This window comes from Ctenocephalides felis, unplaced genomic scaffold (genome assembly GCF_003426905.1).
Source record: "Ctenocephalides felis isolate EL2017-DRISC unplaced genomic scaffold, ASM342690v1 CF-g0.4_SCAFFOLD_01886, whole genome shotgun sequence".
Taxonomy (NCBI): domain Eukaryota; kingdom Metazoa; phylum Arthropoda; class Insecta; order Siphonaptera; family Pulicidae; genus Ctenocephalides; species Ctenocephalides felis.
In genome coordinates this window covers 75,172,437-75,191,086 of record NW_020538040.1, presented here as the reverse complement: position 1 = coordinate 75,191,086, position 18,650 = coordinate 75,172,437, and the positions used below count along the sequence as shown (strand labels likewise).

Below are 18,650 nucleotides of genomic sequence, written 5' to 3'. Positions count from 1 at the left end.
TTTTTTATATTTTTATTAGGACAGTAAATCCTGATAAAAATAAAATAAAAATAAATAAAAATGGTCAATACTAAAACCCCATTTCGGCTTGAGGTCAAATGCTGGGACACCCTGTACGTACATAAATGACAAAAAATCAAAACTGAGAACTTGATCTTGATCCATACGTGTTTATAACAATTTTATCTCAGATTACAAATACAAATTGCAACTGCAAGTAACCAAGGTATCCAATTGAAATTCAGTTCAATGCAAAAATCATCAAAACTTGGTTAGAAGATTGAAGAGAGATTATGTTTTCTATTTATTTTTAATATTTATAAAGAATTACTAAATATTGAAATGATATTTAATCTGAACTTATCGACGACACGATTCTCAATAAATCATTTTTATTTTAATTATCTTGAAAGTAAGTTAAATGTTTGTTGAAGGAATAAAAGTCAAAACAGCATTGAAACATAATCTGATCGTTTTCAATTCATACCTTTTAAATATGTTTCGAATTATCAAGACGCGTTTAGAATTTGTTATGAAAACTTGTATAAAAAAATCATTTTATAGTTAAAACTAATTTATGAGCTGAATTAATCTTTAACTTTAAAAAAAAAATATGTTCATATATATAGGGAGATAATAATTTCGACTTTCTTGTAGAATTTGGTGTCATCCACAAATAAATTAATTATTAACTTGTAGTAAGTTATTGTATTTACGTTTTTATCAATCAACAAATATACAATTTTTTGTCAAAAATATAATAAATATACAAAGAACACCTGGAGTACAATAAGCTTTATATAAGCATTAGACGTATTATGGTGCATTAAGTTATCTATCGTACTGAAATGTTCAGCTTCATCCAAATTTCTCCTGCTGATCGGTTTGTTTTTTCTTTTTTCGTCTAGAAGAGCACAGTGTGGCGAATTGACGACTAGTATAAAGTGAAAATATGCTACAAGCGGTGACAAAAAATCGTAATAAATATACCGATCAATGGCTGGGTCAGGATTTACCTGAAACATATACGTACAAATAGAGCGGGTCGATTTATATGGGGTCAAAAAGATCAAAATAAGAGTTTTTTTGCAGAAACCATACCTCTGAAATGAATTCTGATGTCGGGTGCATTGACCCAAAAAAGGGTTAAAATTCAAAAAATTCCATTTTGACCCATTCAGAGTACATCGCGTACAAATGTATGGCCACTAACTTTGAAGGCCGATCCACCCATGCCCGTGTTCACCCCTAAGAGGTTATTCAATATTTAACCCTTATCTTTGGGTCAATGCATGGGACCGTCAGAATTCATTTTAGAGGTATGGTTTCTTCAGCAAAGGATCTTATTTTGATCGCTAGTATCTGAAAATCATATGTGATTAAGTGACCTTTAAATTAACCCGCTATAATATCTATATATATATATATATATATATATATATATATATGTATATATATATATGCAACTACGCGTATATATACACCAATTTTACTCTAATATATACACCTTTACCTTCGACCAGAAATATCCACGCCGACCTTCGGGTTCATAAAAAAATGCGCAATACAATAATTCCAAGATGATGAAAGTTTTCAAATAAATTTTAACATAAATCCACGAGAAAAGAAACATTGGGCTTTTCGCCGAAAATCCATAAATAAGTGTTAACAGAACAATAGCTCTCAATATGCAGTTGATAGTTAAAACAGAATAATAAAGAATCTAAAAACAAATTGATCTTGGTTAATTGATATAGATTATATATTAAAAATTACTATTATCTAAAACTATTACTAATCATTAAAAAAATGATTTTTTTTTTTCAAAATATTAATTCATAACATATATATTTTGTTTGTGGTAATAATAGAGATATTTATAGTATAAATTGTATACGCAAAAAAAAAATTATATCTATTTTTTTTAATTTTATTCTATAAAATTTTGAAACAAAATAAAACTCAAATACATTACTTGCATTTTGTAAATTACTAAAAATTAATATAATCCATTCATTCTTATTACTGACATTATAATGGCATATTAAGTTAAATAAATTATTTGATTTTTTGATTATTTGATTTTATTATTATCTAATCCACCTTTCGTGATAAACATACAGTTTTTTTTTTGTTCACCACACAAAGTTTAAAAGTTTAAAAGTTTTCAGCAAGAAATGTATACGAATCCTCGTACAAATTAATTTGAACCATAGTATTGACTAAAATATATCAAATCTCATTATTTTTTATTGTTCACGATATTGAGTAACCTTTGCCATTCGTTAGCAAGTCCTTAATTATCAAATTAATATAACAATTATTAATTAGTAAGGTGATTGCATTACTTGCGCTACTGTCAGGAATTCGTCTTCAATATAATGATCACTTAATCTACTGCATGCGTGACATAACCACAAAAATCAAACTGGCATTATTAGTACAGTAACCACATCTAGTTTAATACAGAACATGCATTTTTTTAATTGTCAAACTTTCATATTTTTTAATATCTAATAAAGTGTAATTCTGAAGCAAGCATGCCTTTTTTCTTAAATGACAATCAAATTATTACCCTACGGGAAGTTAATTAGAACGGCATTTTATTGGAGCATGATATTTTTAAGATATTTTGAAGTAATTGTGAAAATATTTAATATTTTGGTTGTTCCGATACATTTACTCATTGAGACATCATTTGATAAGTACGATGAATATAAGAGTAAGAGACTTTTTTGCATAGTGTAGTTTTCTTCGGATGACCAATCCTAGAATTTACTAATTAGTTTCTTTTCTACCTTTTTTTTCAAAATAAAATTATTCATTGTGTTGTTTATTATCTATTTCTAGCCTTTTAAAATAAATCGAGTTTAATTAAAATCAAACTCCAATACATTCATATCAACAATGTTAACCGCATCGTTACATTCATCTTTCATATTCAGTATATCATTTATAATATCATTTATAATTCCATTAAATTAAATTCAAAAATATTTAATTTGAATGGCATCTGCAAACATAATTCCAATTAAGGAATCTATACGAATAATTAATTAAAATATTAGCAAGTTAATAAGTTTCTTACATATTTAGCTCTATAGTGAGCAAAGGGGCCATCTGTTAGTCACGTTATCGATTTCAAAGGATTTTTGGATCCCCTTACCCTTGGTGATACGTGGTGATATTTAAAATTAGCCCCCCACAATCCCACAATCACGTGTATTTTTAGTACCTAGAAAAAAATCGTACAATTTTTTAATTTTTTTGAAAAATTTAGGATTTTTTTAATTCAGATAAAGATTGAAATATCTTACTAGACTCTAATAATATTTTTGTCTAATTGGTAAGACCGTGAACTCTATCATCACACATAGTTTCATTGAAATCTTCCTTGTACACGCGTTCATACTTTTTCCAATTTGGTGTCAAATAATTCAAAATGATTTTGATTATCGAGAAAACATAATTTTACTAAATAGAATTTTATGGTAAACTTATTCTTCGAAAACTCAATGATGTTTAAACTCACAATATATAAAAAAAAAATTTTTAATTGAAATTCAATGTTTGTGTCGTGGTATAAGATGGCAGGACATCAGTTTGGAATTAACTGCTTTCTAATCATATCCATTTCCCCCTTGAAAATATAGAACATAAATGTGTTTCCATGAAAATATCTAAATAAAATTATTATTAGACACATTAACCGCTACAATATCAGAAAATTTTCACATGGGCCACAGTAAGTTTATTAAATAATTTAGCTAAAAATGTATCAAAGAAACTTATTACTGTTTCAAAAAAAAACTAGTTGGTATTGGTATTTAGCCTTGAGGCAAGTTACATGAACTTCGCGATAAGTGTAAATAATCAACTTAATCAAGTTAAGTTGTTTAAGTTAATTAAGAAATAAATTAATTTACGAGTGATTAAAAGTATTTCGAGTGGATTTATTATACATAATTGAAAACGAACGAACATATTAACACGTAATATTTTCTAAAAGCAAATATTCAAAAATCAATAATTTTTATAATTGAACCAGTTTCCGTAGGACTTTAATGATTTAGTATGTTCATTAAGATCAAGTACTCTATCGTTATACTACGTAAATCTAATTTTAATTTTAGCTAACGTCAGAAAAACTACTCATTTTCTCAAACTATGATGAATTTTTTAAAATTAAACTACTTGTCGTAAGACCGTAATATTACAGTAAGTTCTATAAGACCATGATATATATCGCTAAAAAAAGTTCCATAAAAATCGGCTTAAATTTTTTTTTCAACAGTTAATTACAAGAAAACGGCTCGGTAGATTTTCACCGAAAACTAATCAGCATCATTTTTTTTAAAATCGATTCGGTAATATGAGCTTAAATGTGGACGAAAAGTTTAACACTATTTTCCAAATCACAAAGAAACAGCTCGGCCGATCGTCGCACAAAACTGACAAACAATAGTCCTCATCGAGATACATAGAATGGCTTTTAAATTTTTGAAATCGGTCCAGCCGTTTTTGAGAAAACGTCGATTTACGGCAAAAAATCTGTTCACATACACATACACACACACACACACATATACATACTTTTTCCAAATTTAGTCTCATTCGATTCAGAATGGCTTGAAACGTCGAGAAAACATAAAATTAGCGAATCGGATTTTTCCATGAAAACATAAACTTCTCCTTCGGGAAGTTAAAAAATTCATTAAAAAACTATTTTTATGTCACACATCTGTGACTTACATGGTCCTATATTAAAATTGATTTTTTCGTCATGCTTGTGGTAAGCCAATAAATTGTTAGTTTTTTGAAATGCACTGCAACTAATACTGTATCGTTTGCGTCAGACATCTGTGATTAATGTGGTCTGTCAGACGCACATGGCAATTAACGTGTTAATAATAACTAGAAAATTCGTAATTCAATAATGGTAAAACAGAATTTTTGTGTTTGCAATGTGAATCAAATATTAATTGATAAAATAAGACAATGCACGTCGTGGAGTTAATTCCTCCTCGGTCCCTGGTTCTAGAAAGGAGCAGATTCCCAGGAGCCCGTCGCTTATAAAACATATCACGCTTTCCGTACGTGCTCATAAAACAATGCAAAGAGGTGCCCTGGAAGCGCAAGGGTGAGACTTTTTCGTGCTTTTAATATTCAGATGCGTATATGACGAGCTCAGATGATTTACAGAACCGACGCTCGCCAACTTGATCCCGTGAACAACCGCTCATTTACTCGTGTATGCATACATGACTATTACTTATCATATATTTTAAGGCCTCGAGGGATAATAAAATTCTGATCTCATAAATAGTAGGTATATGTACGTACTTTGCATTTACAGAGGATATAAAACACGATGATTTGTTAACGAGAAAGGTCACAGTACATTTTTATATATAAATCTTGATCTAAACCAAAATATAAGCAATCCAATGTAGATATTTAGGTCAATGTATATATTAGGTCAATTGAAAAATTATTTCACTTTTCTTGTCAAAGAACTTATTTGCTTTTTTGGTATTTTTCATACTTTAAATCAATACATCGTTTTTGTGATTTCTTTTTGGATTCAAGTCCCTTAAGGGGGTTGTTCGGTTTTTATTTATTTTTTTCGATTTTGAGATTTTTTGATATTATGAAAGTTAAAAACCTTAGAATTATTTTTTAAAAAAATCATCTCAATATCTATTTTTTTGTCGAAGTTATGGATATATACATCTCTATATGTATGATCCTCTGAAACCGTTTTTTTATCTCTCCGGAGCTATTGTATGCCAGCTGCTCTCTTTTTCATTATAATACCTCATGCACATGACCTTTTTAATGTGTCAGCATCTTTGAACACCATGGTGTATTTAGTACATTATATTAAAAACTTTAAATACGTTTTTCTCAATTTCGGATCGACTTGAATTTTTTTTTATTTGTTCACCACTGCAATATCTAGTCCCCCTACCTCAAACAACTTGATAACATTACGCAAAAAAATTTTGCGAAGTTTCTCGCACCAAAAAAACGCCATTTTTGACACTTTTTTTTAAAAATAGCTGCCATTTTTTTCCTTCATGCTTTTTTTCTTTCATTTTGGTAGGGGGGTTGGATTCAAACTTCTTCTTCAACGTAGTTTCTTTTTTTTGTTACAGGCAATGCGCAACGGATTTATCTATGGCACCGCAAAAGAGATCGATTTTGCAAGGCCGACTTTGTCGCCCCCTGGTTAAAAAATGACAGCGAAAAAAAGAAAAAGAAAATTTCGTAATATTCTATGATTTTGTAATTTTTGTTTAAAAAACCGCATGTCTCTATGATAAATCGAGAAAAAATAAAAACAAATACCACGCATTTTTTGTAAAAAAAGAACAACCCCCTTAACCTTCCGTCGCACGTGCAAAAAGACAAATTTTGTCACCATTTTCTACTGCACCGCCTGCAAAATTCCTCAGTACTCTCCCAAAATCATATAATATACTATACGGTATTGTGGGTCTTAGAGACCTAAAGCCGTCACAAAGTTTGACGGATTTTGAGTCCCACGCGTGTAATAATAAAATTATTATTAGACACATTAATCGCCACAATATCAGAAAATTTTCACATGGGCCACGGTAAGTTTATTAGATAATTTAGCTAAAAATGTATCAAAAAAACTTTTACTGTTTCAAAGCAAAAAATTCATTAAAACACTATTTTTATGTCACACGTTTATGACTTACATGGTATATGATCAGGTCAGTATAAGTGAAATGTTGCCACGAACTAATATGGTATTTTAGTTGTTTTACCTTAAAAAACGACAAAATGTAAGTTTATCATTTTATGTGAATTAGAAAAAGATTAAAATTATCAATATTATAATGCTACCAAAAGTGGGGCAGAGACAGGGGCGCCGCTGACAATTAAGCAAAAAATAAGAGAATGGCTAAATATGATGCTCTCAATTATGAATATTGAAAAACAACAATATGAGAAAAAGATTTTTTTTATTGGTTTTATCCTTCCAAATTGTAGACCCTCATCAACGAGCCCAACTTTCTTGCTTAACCAGACAAATATCGACTTAAACAGCATAAGAAGCCACATACAAAGTCCTGATGTAAGAGTTGGAAGCAAGCCACAAAAAGGCCGTTATAGATTTTGTGACCAAAAAAAAATGGGATACCTAAATACTCCTGCTCGTCATGGAGAAGTGGGAGAATTTTGTGTATTGACGAGTATACCCGTCATGCGTGTAAATCTATGACATTTGGCTATTTACAAAATGTTTTGAAAAAAAACATTCACAAATTTGAAGATACATAATTAGAATTTTTAAAACAATACTTTACCTCGATGTGCAACTGGTTAAGGTCGTAGTTTCCAACCTGTGTGACGCGACTTTTCAGGGAGGCACAAGGCTATTCCAAAGGGGTGTTTTCAAAATGCTATTTTCAAAAATTTCTGGAATTTAACCAGAAATAATTATCAACATAGTTGTAATATCTATTAATTTAATTTATTTCTTGTAAAATTGCCTTTTTAAACAAATTTACTTCTTTGGTACCAAATTTACTTCTTTTTACTTCTTTCTAAACAAATGGGTAAAACCATTTACTTTTTGTTAGGGTTTATATGTTTGCCAGGGCAAAGGATTAGTTGGTTTGTTTTACCCCATCTACGTGTAAGCTTTTATAGAAGTTATATACAAAAAACGATTGAATCTAACTTAATATTAACAATACAACTTATAAAACCATAAAATAACGTATTCTTAAACATTATAAATTACAAACATCGTAAACTGAACAACAGTGCTCACAAACAAAAAACTAACAATGAAAGAAAATACTTTTGTTATGGATTTTCAAAATATAATATATTGCCGCTAATCTCCCGATTAACTAAAAACTCCCGCAGACCTTTAAACCCCTCCTTACCCTATAATTTTACATAATATTGTATATTCATTTGTAGCCCGATATAAATAAATTAATAATATCAATTTAGTATTTTTAAAATCAGATTATGAAAAAAATAAGATTTGGGGGTACATTGTTTAAAGAAACGGGGAGGTCCGGTACTAAAAGATTGGAAACCACAGGGTTAAGGACAAAATAAAAAATCCCGACTCGTGCAAATAATCGATTTGATCAACAAGAATTGAGACACAACTTTTAAAATAATGACGATAAATGTTTGAAGTTTCAACACGGCCCATTATTCTAAACTTAATAAAAAAAATAATTAAATCACTTTTTGTAGGCGCAAAATATTTCATAATATTCACTTAGAACTCGTACTAAATACAAGAAAACTACATGGTTCGTTAAACAGTAATTAGCACCATCTCCAACCGATGTCTTTCGAATGGTTTTTAAATTTTCGAAATTGAATTAGGTTTTTTGTAAAAACTGGGATAAAAGAATTGCATTTTCTGTAAGTTCGTACGAAACGGTACGGCCAATCGTCTGGCAAAACAAATCTACGCGAGTCCTTATCGAGTTTCATCGAATGGCTTTTAAACTTTTGAAATCAGTGCAGTCCTTTTTTAAAAAATGTTAACAAAAAGTCCAATGTCGGTTCACATACAAACACACTTACACATAATTACATACCTTTTTTACGTAAAAATGGGAAAGTCGGATTTTCTGGAATAAACAAACTTTTCTTTCGGAAAGTCAATTGAATTTCTTATTTGATTGATGCTGAACAAATTGTTAAAAATCCGAACCCGTCACCATTCAACAAATTAATTTGGCATGCAATAACATAATGAACCCTTTCTATATTTCAAAACAAGATAAATGAGCACGGTAAATGAGGAAACCGCAGTCAAACGGTTGGTTAGTTGAACGGCTTCGTTTGTTAATTACTAAATAGTTCCAGCTGTTTCCTTATAGTTAATGATTGCTTTCAACTCAACACAAAACAAACTTCATAATATGAGTAACTTTAACGCTAAATTCGTTTTCTATGTATCATTATTCGATTTAAAACATTTATATATATAGACATATTCAGATATTTTACCATTTTATAATTATATAATACTTTCGATCTGTTAAAAAATCCTAGAAAATTGAGTTTGCACGATACAAATATGTGGACCGAAATCTTTTGAATTATTTAAGGGGCACAACTAGTGTGAAATTTTCAAAAAATCAAATTTTCAATTTTTCCATATTTCGATAGGTTATTTAAAAATAACATACCCAATAGATTTTGAGTTACAGTCATTTAAAGAGTGTATTTATAGTATATAGCAGGCATCGGCAACCTACGGCACGCGTGCCAGGCTTGGCACGCGACGGCGTTCTGCATGGCACTCTACAAAATAATCAGGGCAATCGCAAATATATCGAGACGAAGTGATTTTTAAATAAGAAAAAATGTTGAAATATAATTGTAGTAATTTCACACCCATTGTAGTATTTTACAAAGATTGTAATAATTTTACACCTATTGTAGTATTGTTTACAAACATTGTAGTAATTTTACACCCATTGTAGTATTTTTACAAACATTGTAGTAATTTTACACCCATTGTAGTATTTTTACACCCATTGCAGTATTTTTACACCCATTGTAGTATTGTTTACAAACATTGTAGTAATGATATATACCTATTGTAGTATTTGTACAAACATTGTAGTAATTTTACACCCATTGTAGTATTTTTACACCCATTGTAGTATTTTTACACCAATTGTAGTATTTTTACACCCATTGTAGTATTTTTACACCCATTGTAGTATTGTTTACAAAGATTGTAGTAATTTTACTCCCATTGTAGTATTTTTACAAACATGTAGTAATTTTACACCCATTGTAGTATTTTTACAAACATTGTAGTATTGTTTACAAACATTGTAGTAATTTTACACCTATTGTAGTATTTGTACAAACATTGTAGTAATTTTACACCCATTGTAGTATTTTTACACCCATTGTAGTATTGTTTACAAACATTGTAGTAATTTTACACCCATTGTAGTATTTTTGCAAACATTGTAGTAATTTTACACCCATTGTAGTATTTTTACAAACAATGTAGTAATTTTACACCCATTGTAGTATTTTTACAAACATTGTAGTAATTTTACACCCATTGTAGTATTTTTACAAACATTGTAGTAATTGTACACTCATTGTAGTATTGTTTACAAACATTGTAGTAATTTTACACCCATTGTAGTATTGTTTACAAACATTGTAGTAATTTCACACCCATTGTAGTATTTTTACAAACATTGTAGTAATTTTACACCCATTGTAGTATTTTTACAAACATTGTAGTAATTTTACACCCATTGTAGTATTTTTACAAACATTGTAGTAATTTTACACCCATTGTAGTATTGTTTACAAACATTGTAGTAATTTTACACCCATTGGACTTATGTATATCAAATTATCAGATATTTTATAGATATTTTAATACTGTGTACATATTTTGTGTAATTTTTTTTTGGGTTCAGTACCAAGATTTTTAATTTCAGTATGGGAAGTTCCAGCAATTTGAATTAAGGCACGATGCCATGCACCCCACTAGTTAATAAAAATGTTTAAAAGATAAATTTGGTTATAGTACTTCTCCCCCAGAACCTGGTTATATATTTCAGGCGGCACCCTGAATCATATTGGTACCACAGTTAAAAGCTTGCCGACCCTGGTATATAGCATAACGATCATTTTATCTTTAAACGCGTTTTTCTCGAAACAGCATTTTCCGAATTTGCTGCAGCGATTACTAAAAATCAAATGATCCGATCACTATGAATTTTTTTTACATGTTCTATATATAGTTCTCCGTAAAATGAACTATCGATTTTTTGATCGGATCAAAAATCGAATTTTGGCAGTCCAAAAACGATCAAAATTTTGGGTAAAATTCGACTTTTTTTAAAAAACGCCGTCATTTCGTCAGTTTGATTTTTTTTTGTTCGTAGTTTTTTACAGACGATATTATCTAATTTAACGAGAATTATTTTTTTCTAAATTTCATCCACGTAGAAGGCCGGAATGACTGCAGCAGTGAAGGGCCATTTTTTTGTCGCGCCGCTGGAGATCGACGATAACTTAAAATTTTTTTTTTCTTCAAAAATTTTACTATGTATTCTTAAAACATCTATAAAGATATTCCAAAAATTTTGAAATGATTGATAGCGTAGTTTTTTTAATATAAATTCCCAAAAATCACCATTTTTTTAGGCGGTTACACTAGTTGTGCCCCTTAATTTTAAATTAACAATTAACACTTTAGAAAAATCATATACACATATATATATATATATATATATATATACTAGCAAAACCCGACAAACTCCGTTTCGCCACCAGATGGTTTCGTGGAAAAGATGAAAAAATTTTTTGTTTGTTTTATATTTGAAAAGGAAAAATTTGATTTTATTATACAACAGTAATGAATTTATTTCGATTACAAAAATTAAGTGTTTTTGAGTTGAATTTCTCTAAGTTCTCTTGGTAAACCACATTTTTTGTTTTTTGGTCTGACGTTAACACAAACAAAGCAGATGGTTTTCCAACTCGTGAACAGGCAACGTATGACTGCCCATGTGAAAAACAATGATTTTCTAAATAATCTATTTGAAATTTATTTATCCCGCAAACACTAAGCGATTGGCCTTGCGAACTGTAAATTGCAATCGTTTGAAGTCAAACGGAAGACCAGTCAGAATCATTGGTATGTCACCAAATCGCCAGCAATTTTTGATTGAATTGTGCAATTCAGTGCGTGTACATCATTATTCTTTGCGGCAAGAATTACTCGTTGACTTAACCAAGCATAATTCTGATAATTCTCACTAATGTCATCACTCGAATTTTTAATTACGGTGCGTGAAGTTCCAGCAGCTTGCATTAAGGCATGATGCCATGCACAACTAATTTTCTTAGCTATTAACCTTGCGGAGCCCGAGACCTTTCTAACGAATGCAAAATTGTCGAAATCGGTTCGTGCGTTCTGGAGTTAATTCGTCAGGAAGGAAAACTCGACTTATTTATATATATATACTAGCAAACCCGACGAACTCCGTTTCGCCACCAAATGGTTTCGTGAGAAAGATGAATAAATTTTTTGCTTGTTTTATATTTTAAAAAGAAAAATTTGATTTTATTATACAACAGTAACGAATTTATTTTGATTACGTTTTTTTAGTTGAACTTCTCTAAGTAAATGAAAGTGAATCCGCAAATTATCCGTTTCATTGAAGTGATCTTTGGTAAACCACATTTTTTGTTTTTTGGTCTGACGTTAACACAAACAAAGCGGATGGTTTTCCAACTTGTGAACAGGCAACGTTTAACTGCCCATGTGAAAAACAATGATTTTCTAAATAATCTATTAGAAATTTATCCCGCAAACACTAAGCGATTGGCTTTGCGACTTGTTATTGCAAACGCAAGGCGAACTGGATATTGCAATCGTTTGAAGTCAAACGGAAGACCAGTCAGAATCATTGGTATGTCACCAAATCGCCAGCAATTTTTGATTGAATGGTGAAATTCAGAGCGTGTACATCATTATTCTTTGCGGCAAGAATTGCTCGTTGACTTAACCAAGCATAATTCTGATAATTCTCACTAATGTCATTACACGAATTTTTAATTACGGTGCGTGAAGTTCCAGCAGCTTGCATTAAGGCATGATGCCATGCACAACAATTTCTTAGCTATAAACCTTGCTGAGCCTGAGACCTTTTCAACAAATGCAAAATTGTCGAAATCGGTTCGTGCGTTCTGGAGTTATTTCGTCAGGAAGGAAAACCCGACTTATTTTTATATATATAGAAGATATATATATATATATATATATATATATATATATATATATATATATATATTAAATGTTAAATATGAACAATACAACACTCAGATTTTTAACACACACTTTATTTGGTAGTTACAGGCGTTTCGGAGCCATGGTATGCCTCATCTTCAGTGTAATTTCAAAACAGTTACTTATATGCTACACATTCTTTAATATTTTATTTAAATTACATTTAATTTTTGAAAATACAAAAAACACCAGAAAACACAACTCTGCAAGTGATAGTTGGTGTTCTTTGTATTTTCAAAAATTAAATGTAATTCTAGAAAACTAGAAAAAAATACTTATTATTTTTGACTGTAATGCTAATGTGTTAATAAAGATAACTGAAAAATGGTTAGAATTTGACTAAAGCTTTTAGTTTTACTTCAACGCCCATAATCAAACTGCACGGGATAATTTTTAACTTCCCGTAGGGTAAGTTATAGTAATCGCAAAAAAATCGAAAATAAAAATTTTTATATATCTTTGCGTTTCAAAGATTTCTGAATATTTTGGCATACTTTAGAAAAAATGGATGTATGTGTGTGTGTGCGGATACAAATTTTCGTCGACGATTTCGGGAACACCGATCAACTGATTTGAATAATTTAGAAAACATTCGATTCGAATTTATAAGGAGACGTGCTGATTAGTTTTTGGCTAAGGCAGGTCTAGCGGTACCTCAGTTTTTAAGAGAACGGAGCGTCCGATTTTATTAATTCAAAAAAGATTTTACTTGTATTGACAAGATGAAGAACTGATTAAATTTTTGGGAAGGCAGGTCTAGCGGTTTCGGAGACCTAGTAAAAAAGTAAAAAAATACCGTTTTTCACATTAAAATTTTTTCCCAAAAAAGTCAATTTATTTCAAAAATTTTAACTTTCACAAAAATCAAATTTTTTTAAGATAAAAAAAAATTAATCTTTTTTTAAAAAAAAACTTTTAGTACGGCAAGTTCCAGCAATTTGCCTTAAGGCACGATGCCAAACACCACTAGTTTTCTATAAATATTTTCATAAAAGTTATAATCAATGCTGTCACCCCGTATAAGCATGATGTAAAAGTTGAAAACTTTTATAATTAAACATCAGTTGTTTTTTTCTTTAATTTTATTTGAACAGCGATCTGAACTTATGGGTTCTATGAGCTGTTGTGATTAATATCTTACAAACTACGTTTGTTTTTTTACAGATGGCAACCCAAACAGTTGTCACATCTTTGTATGATAAATTTTTATTACAATCTCTGTAATAGGGCAAGTATGGTGCAACAATGCCGGGTGAGGGCTATTTTCACTTGGAAACATATTGCTATCTATATTTCCAAGTGAAAATCGTTGTCAATGTTGCCTGACAACAGGCTGCTCGAAGTGGGTATCGAACCCGGGACTTCTGAAACAAGTCCCATCGCTCTTAACCGCTTACCTACGGGCGAGCCAAAACATCAGCAAAAGTTGAAAGAATTTTTTAAAGAAACTTCACTATATACAGTAGGCCCTCGCTTTACACGGCACTCTGGGTACACGGTTCCCATACTACACGGAGCTAAAAATCCGACATCCCTCCGACTACACGGACTTCTTATTACACGGTATTTGGTCAACAGCCCATAAGTTCGTTGTGCAAAAGGGTATTGTTATAAATTTTGTTATCGACTTTTATCTTTTAGACATGCCTGATTGTATAATAGCCGCCTAAGAACACGTTTGAGCTGATTACTGCGTCGCGCCAATTTTTGAATAAGGTGTCAATTTCGTCACGTCATTGACGTCATTTCGTCCGTATTTCTCCTACTTCAAGTTGTATTTCTTGGTCTCCATACAACGCGATAAAAATGGTGCGATTTGTACCAACTCTGAGTCTCTCATAACACGGTTCCCATACTGCACTATGTAAGGTTCCATAGAACGCACTACGAATTAGCCTGAATTGTATGTTAAATACGAGTTTCTTATAGCACGGTTCCTATACTGCACGGTACGCACTTGCCGCGTAAAGCGAGGGTTTACTGTACCCATACGTTTTGAATAACATTCTATCGATTCTAGAATCTAAAATAATTGTAGTATATTAAAACTAAGTACTTGATTTGTAACATTTTAAGCAAATAAATTGACTGCTATAAAACACTTACAGCTTGGTATCCCTAGACAGTATTAGAATACGATGTGCTGCTATCCTTAAATTAAATATATCGCCATATTTGATACTATCTTAATCTCTTTTCTCAGCCCATAACACTTAACACAAGTCAAAAATATCACGTTAAAATTATAACCACATATGAACAATAACGACATAACATAACCTATAATTGAAGTGTGCTCGTATCGTATCAAGTATGACTTTTGAGTATGCTAGCGACATCTTACACATTTCTGTTCAACCAATTAGCGCGGTGTTTATAACTTAATATCGTACGGCGGTTTATGTCTTTGATACATGCGTGGACAAAGTGAGGTTAGATTACCAATGATTGTTCGTTCCACCGACGATTGAAGATTGAATTGATTATTATGTTTTGTAAACATCGCATATTTCCCATTGATTAATCACAATTGCTTATACGTAGCGATAATAATTTATAAACAAAAGATAATGACGAATATGGAATGTGAAGATAATAACGAAGTGGATCAAGTTAACGTTTCTGCAAATGATCAAGACAACTTAGACGAAGCACAATCTGAACGTATTACACCTAAAGTAAATAGCAAAAAATATAAACGTGGCATTATATATTTATCAACTATCCCACAATATATGAACGTGACCAAAGTTCGGGAAATATTCAGCCAGTATGGTGAACTAGGCAGGGTTTACCTTCAGCCAGCTACAGATGGTAAAGCATGAACTAAATACTTTTCTGTACTTTTGCATTGTTATTTTGATGATTTGTCTCCTAAATCTATGTTCCCTGCTTTCGGAATTAAACTCACTATCAAACATATAACAATTATGAAAGCGAATATTGATGTAAATATCGAGTCTTCACAGGACTACTCTAATAACACTGTTTTGTCTGCTAGAGAAATATCAATAGAGAGAGATTTGAAACTTTAAGGTTTTTGTTGAGGATATAATATTTATACAATTGTATTTTGTTTATAATTATAATTTCAATTTATAATTAATTGCGGTATAAAGTACAACATTTCAGAGCAAAGCTTAGACGTTACGGCCTATGTGCTGTGAATATAAAAATAACAATTTCAAATTAAATGTACATTTAATAATTTTTAGAAAATTCTACAAAAAAGGGCAAGCACATTGCAAAGCATTTTACTGAAGGTTGGGTTGAATTCAAAGAAAAAAGATAGCCAAACAAGTTGCAGCAAATTTAAATAATACAAGAATAGGAACTCGAAAAAAATCTAAATTTTATGATATGATATGGAATATAAGTATTTACCACGATTTAAATGGGTTCACTTGAGTGAAAGATTAGCATATGAGCGAGCTGCACAGAAACAAAGGCTTAGAGCTGAAATATCCCAAGCAAGGAAAGAAGCGACTTACTTCCAGAATAATTTAGATAAAAGTGAAAAACTAAAAAAGAAAGCTATTAAAAATAAGCCATCAACTACACAACATGATGCATAGAATAGCTTTAATTTATCATTCAAATAAATTTTTGTAATAAAAGGTAAAATTAAATAAATTATAAATCATCCAAAATATATTGTTTGACTAGATTAAATAGACAGTACATTTTTTATATACTTGAAATTGAATCACAAACTATATAGATATTTCTAGTCATTTTATCAATTGATATATTTTTATATATTGTTCTAAACTGCTTTTTATCCATATATAACAGACCAAAATACTTTTTTTTTCGTGTATTGCCATTACAGAGGATGTTAAATCCTTCATTAGCTTAATTTCTTAATACTTTAAAACTACGAATGATTTATTGATAATGACTGCCAAAATACATATTGTTTTATTACTTTTTGTAGTTTTTTCCATATTTCATCTTCTACTTTGTTTATGGTACATAGAAGGAAATTAAAATTGTGCAACCAACTAATGAGAGATTATGCATTATTCCATACATCTTAAATTTTACATAGGTTTAAAGCTGGAAAATAAAATATCAAGTACTCTGTGTGCTACACAAGCTTGAAAACAAATGCTGTCACATGATATTTTTATAACAAAATATATTGAGAGTATTTTATAAGAATAAAAACATAAAAAATGTTTAGAAATAAACATCAGAGTGGTTTTCTATCTATTTTGTTCAGCACTGGAGGAAAGCCACTTGCTATTTGGGATAAAAAGGTATGTAACAATTGAATTGATTTAATTTAGTTTTCAATTAATTATTTTATCAAAAGGTACAAAATGGGCACATTAAGAGGATGCCTGATGAAGAAATCCAATCGATGGTTCTCGAAATTATGGGAACAAATTATGCTACAACATATATCTCAACTCCTGTAGATCCATATAGAACCTTAGGGATCAGATTACCATTTTTGGTAATGATTGTGAAAAATATGAAGAAGTATTTTCTTTGGATTTAACTATTTTAGATGATAAAGACATGCATAGAAGATTTCGATTTTCTAATTCTGAAACAAGGATACGAGTTGGACTTGTCTACACTTGTATACCAATGGGTAAGTGATATTTATATTAATTTTATTTAAAAATCAGTTCATTTAAAATTTTCAGTTTAATTTTTGTTAACAACAAATATATATATATATATATATATATATATATATAGACATGCCAATGCAAAGACATTTTATGTGGTCAAAACAGTTATTACAATACATTTGATATTTCCAGTTGTTAACACAGAGTAAAAAGCCTTTCTAAGGTGGAGAACCTCAGGTTTGATATTCTGCATTTTTATGAAACTTCACATCTTGATAGAGTTGATAGTCAAACCAAACCACCTTCAAAATATTATAGGCCTAGCAAAGTGGTTAAATCATGAAAATTACTGAAAGTTTTGAAATAGTAGTTTTAAAAAACACACGTACAATGTTTCCACATATATCGGTAGTTCAATCAGTTTAAGGGCTTGCTTCTACGCTTTGTGCTTGGACTCATACATGATGTTAAAACTGATCATCGAGTTCAATTCTTCAGCGTTAAATATATTTTTTATATTTTTTATTTATTTATAATTTTATTTATATTTTTATGCTTGAATAGTTAAATATTTCAAAAATATCTATAATTTATTAACTCAATGCAAATATTTTACGAATATTTTACGAATAAAAAATTGATATGACTGAGCTATCAATACAAATTAATATTGAACACTGTACTCGAATGTATTGCGCGCGGTTTATTTTTCAAAGCTTAAATTAATCTTTATAACTAAACCACTTCTCATAGGCCTATAATATTTTAAGGTGTTTGGTTTGACTATCAACTCTATCACCATGAAAAATTTCAGCAAAACCCCAGAAGAGTAACCAGAGGTTCTCTTGTAAGTCAATAAGGCATGTGCATTCATATTATAAAAAAATGTAAAAACTTTTAATTTCCATTTAATGTTTCCCCAAAATGACTTCATAGTAGTCCCAGTATTTTATATATCACAATTATGAAAGGATGACGAATTGGATTTTTTAATGTAGAGCTTTCTGATGGTTGGAATCACTTCAGTTTAGTTTGCCCGATTTGACCAGACGTGCTTATGGATCGAATTATGTGGAAACAGCTCGCATGCAGATTCATGCCAACATACGCATAACAAGGGTTTATTTCTGCGACCGACTTTATTCAGAGGATGAAAAACCTCAAGAATTGAAGCTATATCTCCCTGCACAAGAAACAAATGAGTCAGCTGCAGA

At 30.3% G+C, this 18,650-nt stretch overlaps 2 protein-coding genes and 1 pseudogene across 2 annotated transcripts in view; all 3 read left to right on the top strand.

The window, feature by feature from the left end:
* The window catches only part of LOC113375344 (myb-like protein AA), a 102,149-nt gene that overhangs the window by 26,491 nt on the left and 57,008 nt on the right, over nt 1-18,650 (top strand). The gene's annotated exons all lie outside the window — the stretch shown is intronic.
* On the top strand, nt 15,277-16,490 carry LOC113376517 (activator of basal transcription 1-like). Its single transcript, XM_026616464.1, is given in 4 exon segments — nt 15,277-15,664; nt 16,066-16,137; nt 16,140-16,220; nt 16,223-16,490. Coding segments are annotated over 4 exon segments (600 nt in total). The 5' UTR covers nt 15,277-15,420; the 3' UTR covers nt 16,426-16,490.
* Nucleotides 17,029-18,650, top strand: part of LOC113375345 — a 46,250-nt pseudogene continuing 44,628 nt past the window's right edge.